The sequence below is a fragment of the Pteropus medius genome, unplaced genomic scaffold (genome assembly GCF_902729225.1).
Source record: "Pteropus medius unplaced genomic scaffold, Ma_sr-lr_union100, whole genome shotgun sequence".
In the NCBI taxonomy this organism is placed as follows: Eukaryota; Metazoa; Chordata; class Mammalia; order Chiroptera; family Pteropodidae; genus Pteropus; species Pteropus medius.
The window spans coordinates 4,005,994-4,022,217 of NW_024352783.1; the positions used below are offsets into that span (position 1 = coordinate 4,005,994).

The following is a 16,224-nucleotide window of genomic DNA, read 5'->3' on the forward strand; positions in this document are numbered from 1 at the left end:
ACACAGACTTTCTGACCATTGCATGTTTTTCATACATACATACACACACACACATACATACATACATTCATACATACATACATACATACATACATACATACATACATACATATATAGACTCTCTACGTATATAGTCATATATCTAGAGAGGGTAGTCTTTTGGAAGTCTAGAACGATTTAGCCAAATAGTTCTTTATCTGATTTAATTGATAGATATAATTGAATTCCAAGGAAAATGTGAGCCATTATGTTCCAGTTAGTTTAGTCCTTGCTTGCCGCAGGGGATTCTGCATTAGCTGTTAGCGAGCCTTTTCTGAGTGAGAAGTGTAGAGATGGATATTGGTATGAGGCTTAGAATCCATTTATCCATAATTAGGTAAAAAGAGCAAGTCTGTAGTTACTCTAGATTCTTCGAGAATCTCACCACCCCCCTCCTTTTTTAGCTACTTATATTGATTCTCTACTAACAATTTCAAGTTTTGAGAATTTTTAAGTACTTAAAAGTGGGCTTAACTGTTAGAGCAATGATTGTGACATTCTAACATTCTCAGTTAACATATACTTTAAAATTTTTTTTTCTATTTTGTAACTTATTTTTTATACAACTATATGTACAGACCAACTTATTTTTCTTTGTACCTTTCAGATTTCTTTTTCCTGCTCCTTTCCTTATTCATATTGCTATTTTGTTTGCCTCTTCTCTCACCTTTTATTTTTGCTACCTAGTAGCAACCATTAACTGTATTCAGAGCTAAAAAGAGAAGAATAGCTATTGCCTTAAAATTGTTTCAGTGTTTCATCAGCTTCCTCTCCAGCTGTGGTACAGGTGAATTTTCCCTTCCCTTTTCCAGTGGGAGAGAGTGGGAGACTGACTGACGTCTGAGCCATGGTTCAGGCTCCTGTAGACTCTATCCCATTGCTGCTTCCAGGAAGAGTTGGTTCCCTTTCCTCTTGACTTGTGCTCGGCTCATTTTGCCTGGTGGAAGGCTGGCTGGCTTTTAGTTGCTTAGGCTTATAAGACCCAAGAATCTTTAATTTTTTTTTTTTTTGAAGTCTTCCAGCTGCACATTTGGTTGGGCACATATTGAGCTTCACTGGTAGAGAGATGAATGTCTGTGCCCTGCCTCCAGGTTTTCCCCAGTACTTCTGTTCCATGAAGTTTCCATTCCTACTTCCTCCTTTGTTGCTGTTTCTGTCATTAGGTAGTAGGCAATGGGTTACTTTTGTGCACCAAAGGGTACCTTCATGTCAAAGTAGCTACATTAGCATTTTTCAGGTTTTCTACATTATAGGTGATGCCTTTATTTTCTTAGAATCCTAAGCATTTTGATAACTGCATGGGAAAGACTACTTAAACATATTCTTTAGTCCTGTTTCTTTTTCTTACATCCTTTGATTGCATTTGTGTAAATACAAGGTTGAGTGATACTCATTCTAAATCTACTTTCCCCATTTTGTTCCCCAAAGCAGTAATAAACACAGGCATAAGTAGATCACTAACAAAATCAGCTATTCATCCAAGGTACTAAGGGGATGAAAGGGTATTTTGAGAAGTCTTTTGTTTAAAACAGCTTATTTTTACTGTGCATTTTACAAAAACTTACATCTGTAAACATTGTATGCATAAGGCATAACCAAATGAATTGGATTTGGAAAATGTGTTCATGTTTCTAAGTAGAATTCACAGATTTTCTTCCTATAACAAAAGTCTTACTTTGTCTTATTTCTAGGAACAAGCTTTTATTATCAGGCTTACTTTTTAGCACCTCTTCAGTAGTTCATTGTCTTATTATTTTAAGTTAGCTAATTAACCAGAAAAAGTTTCTGTGTGTGTTTAGGTTTCACAATTTGTGAACTACTAAAGCTTTTGAATTGTTGGTAGTAATTAACCATAAATAGTTCTAAGTCACTAATTTGAATTAATAAAATAGCATAATATATTTTGAATTTGTAGTTTGAAAGAATTGACAAATCTGTCTTAAAAGTTACTCTTAACTTCCAAGGGCGAATAGCTATTCTTTTTATTGAATAGATGTGAAAAATAAAGATAAAGACAGTGTAACTCTTATAATTTAAACTCAGTTTTAGTTTTATAATAAAGTACATCTACATTAAAGAAAACCTGTGTTTTATAGTTTTTTCTGTGATGGTGGGGGTTTTGCTATCTGAACTGTTCTTAAATTAATTTTATTCAAAATGTAATATAAAGATGCAATGTAATGTTCTAATTTTGGTTTGTTTGATTTACAGTAAATGAACTGGAACTTATCTCTTTTACTTTAGGCTTTCAGATAAACTTCTGTGAAAAGGCACAAAGTAAGCTACATATTTTATGATACTACGCTACTTACTTTTTTCATATCCATCTTGGTATTGGGAATGTGTCTACTATTGTTTCAACTAACCACCATGAAAACTTTACATTAAAAGAGCTTCCATTTTTCATTCTTTTTCCAAATACAAAAAAATTGTATTTTTTATTGTTAATTGTTCTTTTCATTTGAAATTGAAATGGGAGAAAGACATAATACATAGGTATTCAAATGTATATAGGTATAAAAAGATGTACTAGCTTTAGAAATATGTGTACAGGTATAGAAAGATATCCATGTGTATATAGTTATAGAAAGATGTACATAGATATTTGGACTTAATCATAATTTAACTCACAAGTTGAGGAGAGTTCACTTTTAAGATTGTAGTACAAAAAGTGTATAACTGTATCAGAGATCTCATACTTCAAAATTGATTTATTTTAACCCATACATTTAATGCATTTTATTATTATTTTTTTCTTTAAAACAAAGCTTGTTTCTCCCTCCTGCCACCCACCCCCAATATAGACTATATATGGACACTAATCTTCATAGAATACAGACTATATTTTCTATAAAACAAAACTTATAAAGCTAAGATATGCATTTTAAGCTTAAATATAATTTGTATAAAATACAGTTTAGAAAATCCCAACTCATGGAGACTATTGTCTAGTTAACATAAAAATATCCCCAAATAAATTGTAACTAGTTTCATCTTCTGCTTATTTATTCATAGAGTAGGGAAGAATAATGACCATTTTTTTCAATATATATCATTCTGCACCCCCCCTCCCCGCCCGGCTTTATTGAAGTATAATTGACATAAAACGTTGTGTAAGTTTACCATGTACAATGCGATGATTTGATACACTTATATATTGCAAAATGATTACTGCAGTAGGGTTAATTAACGCTTCCATCACTTTACATAATTAATATTTCCTTTTTGGAACATTTAATATTTACTCAGCAGCTTTCAAGTATATAACACAGTATCATTAACTATAGTTACCATGCTGTATATTTTAGATCCCCTGATATGTGTCATTCTTCTTAAGAAACTTAGTTCAAAGGAAACAAAGTTTAACCTGGAGAAAACATTTCTGCTGTTCTTAAATTTTCTGATGGAATCAAATGCTTAATTTCTGTTGGATGAACATTCTGACTTCCCTTGAAATATAGTTAGCGAAAGATTTATTTCTTGAGTTTTTCACCCATAGTATAAATGTATAATAAATATAGAGTAGGGTACCTTCACCCTAGGATAAAATATTTTTAATTGGATCATTATTATCATCCTTGTCTTACCTTAAATTAAAAATAGTATGCAATTTGCTGCCCATAACAAACATACATATATGATATTTGTGTAATGCAGTTACAACTTTTATACTGTATTTTACTTTTAACATTTATTATGATAAGCTTTCATTTACATTTTAGTATAAAATATTCTTATTTAATTTTTAATATAATGTTTAGTTTTTACATATTGACATGAAATCTAAAAAATGCTGACATTTTTAAAATTTAAAACTTCATTCACATTATTGGCCTTTTTTCTACCTTAATACTATTATGGTCATAAAACAAGAGAAATGTATTAATTACATTAAGTTTAAAATATGTATGTGGTGTCTATAAGTAGCTTTGTAGGTAGATTAAAAATGCCTTTAGACTGTCTAAATGGCCCTATCCCTTTCCCATTATTATACAAATAATAGGTTTCCAGTGTTGCCTACTTTAATATACGTGGAAGAATCTAAAAAGGAAGCATATACATTCCCATTTTGATGCTTGCTTTGGGTTGCCCCCACTACCTAATCACACTTTGACTTCTTTCCCACATCTCCTTTTTTACTTCTCCTCTCTTTGGGAGGTCCTTCTCTTTATTTTCCAGCTTTTGGGATTCAGTACGGTTTATACATTGATTTACAAAGCACATATTGGACACCTAGGTACCAAAAAGTGAGAGATTACTGCTACAGAAATGAATAGAATTGGTCCCTGCCCTTAGTGGGCTCTTAGTGCAGTGAACTTGATTTGATCTTCCATTGATTATAAGTGTTCAACTACTGATGCTACGGATTAGTAGCTGAACCCAGGGTGAGGTGGTACAGGAGCAGATGTGTACTGAGCACCTTTGTTCCTGCTGTTCTGTCATGAAGCAGAACAAGCATGAAAGATTCTGTTGGTCTCGTGATAACTGCTTTCCTGATTGGAGACTGTGGCTCAGACATCCAATAATGAGCCTGCCCTACTGTGGAGTTAAGTAGAGCTGCCTGTGCTGGCTGGGACCTCAGTGGAAGACTAGGAAAGGGAGCACACATATGAAGGAGGGTTAGAGCTAGGATGTTGGTAGAGATGGTTGGCTCTTGAGGTGACAGCATTTATTTTTGCACTATTAGTACCTATATTATAGGATAAGTTTTTGGTTGCTTACATATATTAACACTTTTTTTTCCCAACGGCTCTGTAATTGGCATGACTTAAACATTAAAAGAGCAGTTTTGTAATATTTGCAAACAGTCTTCCAGCTTGCTCTGGAATATAGACATTAACTTTGTATTATAAGTGGTCACTTATTTCTTTAAAAATAGAGGGCTCGAAATCACCAAAGCAGGATTTTCTCATCTATTAGGGCATACATGCTCTAGTGTCAGAATCTCCCGTTTTATTCTAGTGGTGTTTCAAAGTTATCAGAAAAACTTATATTTAATTCATTAACAGTAATTATATCTCATACAACAGTTTAGGAGGGGATGGGACAAAAAAGTACAAAATTAGATATTGTTAAAAGTCCAGTAAGTTTGAATACTACTTCTTCAAATGCTCAGTTCTCTATCACAAATCAAAAAACGCATTGTAAAATAATTCTGGTGACTAATGGAAGCTCTAAAGGATTAATTTTTTCCATTGTTTGACTTTCACATAGTTTTTGTTTTTTACATTGCTACATCACTGTTCCAATCAGTTTATTACAATTGCTTGTTATATAGTGGAGTTTTATTGGAGATGTGTGTGTGTAATTATTTACATACACAAGCCAGTAGTGTGAGATTGTATATTTTGGAACTAGATCTTTATAGAAATTCAGTAAAAATCCACTTTGCACCTCATGGTCCTCCTTTTCATCGATTATAATTATAGTTTGTGCATTTATTTGCTCTTTGGTTTTCTAAATATATATATTTAAGATAGTATATAAGATAATAAAGTTAGAATTATTTAAAACAAGTGTTATATTTCTTTTAACCCTGTTGGATCACTGAATTTTTTCTGAAGTCGGAGTATAAGACAACTTAAGGGAAAAATATTCTTTCTGATGTAGAGCTTCTACATTTAGAAGATTGATTAGTTCATCATTTGTCATTTGAATATAATAATTTTGTATTTTTGTATTTGTAAAGGTATTTATGTGATTTATGACCAAGTTTGAATTATTTCAGTGGCTTTAATGAGCTAACTTGTGAACACTGTTCTTTAGAATATGATATGCTTTGCATTATAAAACCAATTTTTTTTTGAAGGGTGTAGATTTGCCTAGCAACAAGGTTTTTGAGAAATCCTTTTTATAAATGTCAGATTTAACTTAGTGTATCAACATTCTGATTTTTTACCTGGATGAGAATTATGACCCATTAAGGATCCAGAGGCATAGAGATTTTCTTCAGAAAATGCCTAAAAGAATCCCATGCTAATCAAAGTGGGAGTAGGTAGCAGTTTGGTAAATACTCTGTTAATAATTTTTGTTTTCACGCAGGACTCTATTAGCCTTTTTTTCCCTTCTGTATTTGTAGCCCATGACTGTAGTGTTCTTGAGTGCTAAAGACAAGTTTGGTTAGTGTTGAGTTAATGTAGCTTTGCTTTTTATACTTTTGATAGCTTTAAAACATTTAGTGGCTTTTAAAAGTTGTTTTCCTTGGAAATGTTTGCATATCAATGGGATCCTTATTTAGAAAATTATATGTTCCAAAGATGACTGTTATCCTCAAACTCACTAATAGAAATTAGATTACAGGTAGTGATTGCTTTTAGTCATACTGCACATTAGAATATTTGGAGAAAGAATAGGGATATCCTAATGACAGATCTCATTTCATTGTGAAGCAATTCTTTTAAATTAAGTATCTCTAATTGTTTTTAAATTGATAATATAGTAAGAAGGAAACAGTAAGGAAGAGGAATGAGTCTATGGCCATGCCGCCCTGAACAAGCCGGATCCTGTCTGATCTCTGAAGCTAAGCAGGGTCGGGCCTGTTTAGTAGTACTTGGATGGGAGACCACTTAGGAAGACCAGGTGCTGTAGGCATAAAAAAAAGAGGAATGATGTTTTGTGAATCTTTCCAGGAATTTGTTGTTGATGTCATTAAATAAGTTTACTGACCTGATAAGAAATATCTAAAAAGGTGATGTTTTGCTCAAGAGTATTTGACTTTTTTGGAGGTGGAATATAGAAAACTAGGGAAGTAAGGAGTGGTGGGAGAGTCATGCTGTCCTACATTTAAAACTAAGAGCTTAGAAAATTCTGCTGATTAAACTTTCAGTTTCCCATTTTATGTAGCAAAAATCTACACCAAATAACTACCATTTTATCATTTGAAATGTTTTCAGCAATCCAAAAAAATAGAATGACCATATTTGCTACTATTGGAATTTAACAATGTTTATTTAAATTTATACAGATGCTGAAGTTAGTTGTAAACAAGACTTTTGTGGATTTTGCTCTAAGCCCAACTAGTGTCCAGTATCTCTATCACTATCTTTGTGGACAGTTGTAAACAGCCAATGGAAAGTCCATCTGCTTGGAAACAGCTGTTGTACTCATTGAAACCCAATAATTGTAGTAGTGGTATAAGCAGAGTCATGGTTCATGTGGTCTCTTTCTACATTATACCACCCCAGAGGAATGTTGCCTAATTATCTTTTATCTTGGAAGTGGTAGGAACATTAATTTCTCCTGAAAAATGATTTTCGATGCTAGAAGAAGGAACATTTTGTTTCAAACAGCTATTGCACCTTAAAAATCATTTGGAGAAGCTTAATGTGTGATATTTTTAACGAGAAAAAAATTAGGTAGTTCACTCACATTGCAGTAAGTTTCCATTCAGCTGCCAGTTGAACTTTACTATTAACGATGAAGAGATATTTGACATAACTTTTGTTGTTGAACAGATACAGGGCAGAAATGATACGGAAAGTTTCCAGAGACTATTCCCAACTAAATCTCAAATTAATCAAAGTAGTTTTCAGTTTAGCTTATAAATTTAGTGTGATGGGTTTCAAACAAGTGTCGTAAATACTTAAATTCTCACTACATGATTTTATGAGTGCTTTCAAAATCCAGATACAGGTGTCTAGTTGAAAAGATCTACTAGGAGAAACTTGCAACTCCCATGTTTGTATTCTTTTTTATTAGGTAAATTAAGTGAATATTAATTAGAAATGAAAATCAAGTGTATACAAGCATATTCACTCCCTTTTAGAGAACCTTTTATAACGCTGAATAAACGGAGGCACAGATGTAACATTTAACACTAATGGTAAGAGGCACTGGAGTCTTTAAAGATGAATTAAATCTAGAGCCAACTCTGAAGAAGCTTATATTTGAGAGATTGAACATGTTGAGACAGACCGTGTGGGAGAAATAATAACAGATAACTCTTATTCACTGTTTACCAAACCCTGTTTTAAACACTTTATATTAACTCCTTTAATTCTTAAAACAACCTTATGAAATAGGTATAGTAATTATTATAGATGAGGAAACTGAAGCACAGAAAGATTAAGTAAATTTTCCAAAGTCATACAATTAATGAGTGACAACTATGTGACCTTGGTCTGGTCACAGGTTACATGGTATAAACCATAGTGTTTTATTGATTTTTGAAAGAAAGCAGTGGGTGCTCATGGGAATGATTTTCTAAACCAAATGGCTTTTAAGGAGTCTTCACTCGCAAATGGTTGTGAGATCTGGACTTAACCATATATATCATTTCTAATTTTCTGACCCTGGAGAGTTTCATAATGTTATTTTATAAGCCTTACAGAACATTAAGTGGAAAGATTCCTTCTTGTGGCTCTGAAGCTAGGGACATAGGAGATCTACCTACCACTAGGGAAAAATGTTAGTAAAAGAAGCAAAATTATTCTGGCCTAGCCAGATGCAGAGAATGGATTGCTTTGGAATTCTCAAATGAGTTGTGTGTCTGGAGAACAGCTGACCAAGATGAGGTCAGGAGACTTGGTAGTCAGTAAGCAAAGTGGCATAGCCATGCACTGCACAAAGACAGATTTCTATATACAGACTCTCAACACTGACTTGATGCTTTTAGCAAAAGATTTATGTCTCTCCTACTTTCTTTTAGTCGTGTTAGAAGAGAGAACATTATTTAATTTTTTAAAACTTTTAATTATAGACATTTTCAAACATAGCCAAAAATAGAATAGTATAATGAACCCCCATGTACCCATTGCATAGCATCATCAACAGTTATCAGCATATGGCCAATCCAATCTTTTTTCATTTGTTTCTCCTCCCTCCATCTGTCTCTACTGATTGTCATTATTTCATCCACATGTCTGTCAGTCACATATCTTCTAAGTGATAAGGATTCTTAAATACACAACCTCGGTACCATTATTACACCATTAAATAAAAAAAAACAACACACACATTATCAGATAGCCACTCAATGTTCAGATTGCCTCAAATGCCTTACAGATGCCATATTTATGGTTGATTTGTTCAGGCTGAGATCTCAACAAGGTCTACACACATTGTGTTTGGTTGATACGTCTCTTAAGTTGATATGTCTCTTTAAGTTTCTTTACATCTAGAGTAGTTTCCTCTTCAGTCCTTTGTTTCTTGCCATTTTTCTACTGATAAAATTGGGTCATGTATTTTGTAGCATTTTGCACATTTGGATTTGGCTGATTATATAGTAATTAGTGTTTCATATATTTCTCTTTGCCCTGTATTTCCTGTTAATTGGTAGCCAGATATAGAGGCTTGATCATGTAGAGTTCACATTTTTGGCAGGAATACTTCTTAGGTAGAGCTGTGTATTTCTTGTTGCATCACATCAGGAAGCATATGATTTCTGGTTGTAGGTCTTGTTAAGATTGATCAGTGGGTTTAGGTGTTGTCAGTGTGATTCATACGGGCTAAATTTCCTCATCAGCCTTTCATCTGATGGTTTGTCTAAATTAATTATTTCATTAGGGACTGGTTAACTTGTGTTCCCAAACATTTGTGGGCTCTGCAAATAGTACCTATAATCTGCCAGAAAAAAAAGTTTGTGTTCGGGGCATACCATCTAAGAAAATTATAAAGGGTAAGCACTGATCGATCATCTCTGACTTAACTGCACCACTGTTGAATGATATAAAAGTGTATGTATATATGCACACACATATACACAAACATTTATTGTGATTTTCTGTACTTTGAGGTAATTTAAACTGAACATTTATCCTTCATACCCTTGAACGTGAGTTTACTTATTCATTAATCAGAGTTCTTTTTAACTTTTAAAAATATCTTTATTCTCTGAAGTTAATATAAAAAAAATGTCAAATAATAATTCTTGACACTTTTTGGTGAAGTTGTAGTGGCTATGTGAGACCAGTTCTGCCAGTTTAAGTTCAGTCTTAAAATGGAGTCCAGCTTGGTTTATTAATTTATATTAAGTGCTTAGAATGATCAGGTCCAATAGGGCAGTATCTTCCCAGAACTTGGGAACAATAATTAGTCATCAAAGGGCAGGTTGGTGAGAATAGAAGTAAATAAGAGTTCTCGTCCAGAATATTAAAAAACCTGGTGAATTACTTGTGTTCCAATTAGCAATTACCTTTACAGTGACTAGTATATTCTTGTCCAACAGGTGTCATTATTCACCCTTCAGTAGTAACAATTTCTTACTCAACTTTTCTTTCCTTTTTCACCGTTCCTGTTAACTCACCCATCTTGGAACTAAATTATTGAAGTCTTTCATGATGTTCTAAAACCAACTTGATCTTGCACAATTTGTAAATTACAAATCAGAGAAATTTCAGTCAGGATACTCTTATGTACTTTATATTCAGGAAGTAGATAGGATACAACAGATTCTCTTTGAGTGCAGTTAACTCTTGATTAATATTACTTTATTCTAACCTTTTAAAAACCTCAATTTGTAGAATACTTTACTAGGCAACAAATAGTACTTAATTGTGTCCACGAAGAAATAAAAGTGTTATTCACATCTCAGTGATACTTAAATTGGAAAGTATTATTCAGTGGAGTCCAAAAGAAGCTATACAGTTGCTGGTGAGAGGAGTATAATAGTGCTGTAGTTATGGCTTATACATATACAATACAAGCTTTGTGTAGAAGATGCTTATTTGTTTTCCACTACTGTTATTTGCTTTGGTAGTAGCACAGTTGGATTTGAATTTAAATTTGGATCACAAGTTATTACTTAAAATTTTTCTAAAAGGATATAAAGTATAATGCAGCACTGAAATGGAAAGTCAGTTGAGTATACTTCAAAAGTTTGTCACATGTTGTGCAATTCAGTTAAAAATGCCAAATATCTTTTTTAAAGCCAGAAGATGGCTAAATTATGTGTCATGATACTCTACTAGTAAGGAGCATTTCTCTAGTTAAAGCTTTTAGCTAACTTTTCAGAGATAACTCCTAGTTATACATATTTTGATTGAGAAAAAAAAATGAAGCAACAAATTAGATCATTTAAGAAATACAAATAAAACCCCAAGTTAAGATATCTTAGTAAAAGCAATTTGTCCTAAAGGTGTTAAATAAAAAAGTTGAGCTTGGATTACTCATTAGTTCAAGAAATATTTGAATTTCTATAATATGCTAAGTGCTGTTATGTAAAGTACTGAGTCATTGGAGTGCTGTATCTAATTTCTAGTGGTCAAAAGTTATCCAGATAAATAGGTTCTGAATGTGGAGAATGCTTATGTTCAAATGTTGACTGTGTTCCTGAAAAAGAAAAGGGTTATTATATAAATGTAATATGCTGTTGATGACTAATTAAAAATTATATAGTGTGATTTTTTTCCCCTTTGCAGTTATGAAATTATTGCTAATTTATTGATGGTGTTTTAGAATTGGGGAAGTCATCTTTGAAATAATGCTTTACTTCTGCTTTAGGTGGTGCAAGCTCCTATATTCCACTGCTTTACAGCAGTAAATATGTCATATTTTTGAGTGCAGATTGTCTCAGCCATCAATACAAAAATGGTCAGTAAAATTGAGCTTATTGTCATTTAAAGGTATCATTTAGGGATAAAAGTTTGTGTGAAGGCTTTCCAAATTATCTTAATTGAATCGAAATATATGAAAAAGTATGTGTAACAGCAAAATTGATTCCTTCTTTTCCTTTCTGGATTCCTAAGGGCATATGGTGAAAAGCAGGGTTATTACAGGTAAAGTTTTATATGGTGGTGTGAATTTTTTGCTTTGGGGATAAGCTAATTGGGCAGTCGGGTGAGGGAGTCAGGCGTTCTTTGGAGAGTGGAGAGAAGTCATCTTGGAATAAAAAGTTAACTGTGATCTAATAAGGATCCAAATAGAAAGGACAAGAAGTAAAGAATACCCTTTATTTGATCCTGAGGTAGCATAATGTGGTCATGTATATTCATTCTTTGCTGTAAGATTTTCATGAAATCAAGAGTCTCTCAGGTATTTGAAGGACTTCTGGCTTGATAATCTTTGATAACATGTTATATCTGTTTATACATTGACTATTGATACATGATAGAGAAAAACATTCATAAATGAAATCTTTTCACTTTATCTCTAATTGAATCGGAATATTTTTCACCTGTTTTTAGGCTTGTTTGTAGATTTGGGTAGTATAAAAAATCAATTTACAAGTTAATGGAAATAAAAGATTTATTTCTTGAAAATGACTTTTTCTGCCTTTAGGAAATCTTAATATTCTTTGCTTTTCAGATGTTGACACTCAGGTGTTTTCTGACATCAGCTGAGTGTCTAAGCAATTCAGTTCAATTATGACACTACCTGGAGTTAGCAACAGATCTCATAAGTTAAAGTATTTAGCCCCACAAAACTGCCCCTACTTCAGACCCAGCTGCAAATGTGATGCCAAAGCTACCCACACTCCTGCTTGGCTAACTACAAATTAGAAGTTCCCTTGACATTTGACCACCCCCTTCCCTGCCTTGGTTCATTATTTGCTAGACCAGCTCACAGAACTCAGGAAAGAGAGAGGTACATGGTACAGAGCTTTCATGCCTTCTCTGGGTACTTATTATCCTAGTACTTTGATGTGTTCACCAACCAGGAAGCTCCCCAAACTCATTGTTTAGGTATTTTAGTGGAGATTTCATTACATAAACAGGATTGATTGAATCATTGGCCATTTGGTGATTAAACTCAATCTCCAGCCCTTCTCCCACTCTGTGGAGTTTAGGGGTAGGACTAAAGGTATAACTTTCTAATCACTTGATTTATTTTTCCTGGAGACCTGACCTCATCCAGAAGTTTTGTAGGATCTCCCCCTTACCACCCCTTACCTCGTTAGCATAAACTCTGGTTTAATTGGAAGGAGATTGTTATGAATAGCAAAAGACACTCCTATCACTTAGGAAAATCCTTGAGTTGCCAGGAACCTGGGACAAATACCAAATACAGCTGTCCTCCGCTCTCCGAAAGTAGAACATTCTTATGACACCTTTCATAAGCTGAAATGGTGTAAAGGGAAGAAGCAGTTACCATTCATTTATTTATATGGAAAAAATTTTGTGCAAGTGTTGAACTTTGGGCCCGGGGACACTCAGTGTTTTATCTTGTTCACCACAATCAAAATGCTTAATTATGTTCAGTTTTACCCTAAGCCTAACAACCATATGAGCTTTTTTAGGTTTTTCTGATACCTTTGGACATGTCTTAACATGGATGCTCAAAGTAAATCAAAGCTCAGATGCTCACAAGCACAATTCAAAGTTATGGTGCTTGATGCTGAGATGGTGAGAAGAGTTCCTGGGGAGGAACTTAGTGGTGCCACTCTCATTGCTTGAGGGTGCACTGCCTCTGTCATGGCTTGCTGCAAAACAAATGCTGAATGATATTTTTGTTTTTTGCCTTTTTCATAAGAGCAAAAATTCTCTTAGGATTTTTTCAGCAAAAACAGGAACTAGTGCAGGTCTTTAGTAAACTTTCAAAAGATATATAATTAAAAAATATTTTTAGGTACTTATAAAAAATACATTTTTTTATAATATCACAGAACTGTCTATAGCAAAACTACCTTGCATCTAATAGACCCATACCTTTGAATCTGCAAAGTTTCTGGTAGGGCTAATCTAAAGTTACTTGGAAAGATGAGTGGGTACCCAGAATTATTTTCGCCAGTGGATGGTGTTTCTGTTGTGAAGAGAATCAACATGCCCTATCTCCTAGGACCAAAGGGGTACCTTCACTATGATTTTTAATTGCCTTTTTCTTACAGCTTTCTTTATCCTAATCTACTTGGTAATGAAGTTCATGTATGACTGAGTATAGAAGAGTTAATTATTTATGACTACTGGGAATCCTTATGGGCATTTTTATCTGATAAGGAAAGAAATGAACATTTGGTGAAAATCTGGCTTTATTGTGTGGTTAGTAATGTTGTAAGTAAACTTTTCAAGAAGGAGAAGTCAGATCTGGTTGTTTTGGTAGCTCCTCAGTTTGGGCGCTGCCGTGAATATATTACCTGTCAGTTGAAATATAGTTCCTTTAGCCCTGTGGCCTGGAGCCACTTACTAGAGCTCTAGGTCTGGCCTTTAGCCAAGAACAACCTTGTTTTTCCTTCGCTGTGTTGTACAAATGTTCTTTTCTTCAGATCATGGCACGTATGAAAAGGGTTTGAAGCACTCATTGAAAAAATACTAATGGTTAATGGGCTTATTTCAATTATGAGTGGTAGAAAATTAAAATGGCCATAGTAGGATGCTGTGGGTTTACCACACAGGAAAAATAAGTGTGACCTAAGACCAGTGGGCACTTGCTTCCTTGTTGGAGTTCAAGCAAGCTGTTGTGAGAATATCTGCTGCATGATATGTGCCTCTGCCTCAACAGTAAGGGTGGCTGGAAGCTACTGGGGTATTGATAAAAAATCGGAAGAAGCCTTCTGACTTTTCTTGACACAACTTTCCTAAGTTTATGTATTATGTACCTTGTCCCAATAAAAAATGGCTATCAAAAAGTAAGAGTCATTTATATGGATGATTTTCCAGAAATCCTAATATCATGCTATGCGTGCATGGTGCGACAGTAACTTGAAACTTTGGGGAGCTGATGAGCTTAATTAGAATGTTAAGGGGTCAGATTGGGAGGCAGAGGTCACTGTACATATGCTTTCACATCACAGAAGGGATCACTTTGACCATTCTGCATGGAAAGTTTTTTCGGAGTTGATCAACATAGCATTTGTCTCACTTGTCTCCATAGGGCCCTTGTTGATTTGTTCACAAATTCGGGGCTTAAAATAGAAGCACTCTTTGGATTTGGCTGTGTTTTAGCCATTTCATGGATTTAAAAAGTGTTCTGAGCAGAACAAGATGCTGAGTACCTTTACTGGTTTGCTGTGCTATAACCATTCCCCCTTCCTGGCTAGAACTCTGAGCACTGTGTGTAGCAATAGTGCTTCTATGTGAATGGAATTAGTGCAGGTGTGTGGCAGGTTAGGCCTTATTTAGTAAGGATTGTGAGGATGATGGTATAAAAGAGAACTCTAAGCAAACTGGAGACAAATGAGGAACTCAGACTTATTAGCACGTTCTTCTTCCTGTCCCTAAACTGGGGCGGAGGTTATGCTGACAGTAATGGCTACCACCTTTTGGGTATCCATTTGGAAACTTCTCAAGGTGGGTGTGTAACTGGAATTCCAACTCTTTTTAGATTCTCGCGGAGGCTGTGCCTGCAGAATCATTAGAGCATGGCATTATGAGGAGGATTGTATTATTGATGAGCTTTTCAAACTATTTTGTTGGAGATTAAAATGTTAAATTTAGCTGATCCATATATATTGTCAAAAATCTCAAAAGATATCATTTGTGAAATATTACAAAATAATGAGGGTTTGGAAATATCCAAGTTATATTAATAAGTATAGGAAATTGTCTATATTTGTATTTTTTAAGGCCATTTTTTAACTTTTTCTCTAGGCCTCAGTAAGATTGGTCCCTTTTAGAAAGCTCTGGTTTGAGTAACAAGGTGATTATAACTAAAACGAACAAAAAATGCGTACTGTAGAAAACCAAACAGCAAAGTAGCAAAAGAAAAAAAAATCACTTTAATTCTAGCACCTTGAATTTATCACCAGTGATATTTTAGAGAATGACCTGTGTGTATTATAAATTATCATACTCACATATGCTGTCCTAAAATGATAATTTATTAGACACATTCCTTAGTATCCAACTTAAAAAAAAAATTTTACTATTGATTAATATTTTCTGATGTCAGCAGACTTTTATGGTTTTTTTATGGCAGTATTGTATTCCAATTATGGCTGTGCCATAGTTTTTGTAACCAATCTAACAAATATCACTGCTTTAAATGACTATTTGCATATTCTTTAACTTCCTAAAGGGTTAATTCTTAGGAATGATGTTATTGGGTTAATTGTAAGGACAGTATGAGATATTGGCTAGATACTGCCCTCTTAGAAAGTGGACCAGTTTATATTCATAGTAGTAATTTGCTTGTTCATTCATTTGTCTTTGTTCATTTGTTTACTGAACGAATGTTAAGGGTTTATATGTCTGGCATAATTCTAGGCATTGAGACACATGAGAAATAGAATTTCTGCCCTCCTGGAGCTTATGATGTGGTAGGGAAGGTAGATATCAAATAACGACAAATAGATGTAAAAGTACAGCTATGATA

General features: G+C 33.9%; 1 protein-coding gene and 1 pseudogene across 5 annotated transcripts in view; both read left to right on the top strand.

The window, feature by feature from the left end:
* MAP2K4 (mitogen-activated protein kinase kinase 4) overlaps positions 1-16,224 on the top strand; it is a 100,791-nt gene that overhangs the window by 7,768 nt on the left and 76,799 nt on the right. For 2 of the 5 annotated variants that reach the window (XM_039847377.1, XM_039847378.1), the window contains one exon: positions 2,284-2,316. The exons of 2 other annotated variants lie outside the window; for them this stretch is intronic. In XM_039847377.1, coding sequence (XP_039703311.1) covers positions 2,284-2,316 — 33 coding nt within the window. Of the gene's footprint in view, positions 1-2,250; positions 2,317-16,224 lie in introns of all 5 variants that reach the window. One more of the 5 variants, XM_039847376.1, reaches the window with a different exon arrangement.
* LOC120590016 (uncharacterized) lies at positions 6,509-6,630 on the top strand (annotated as a pseudogene).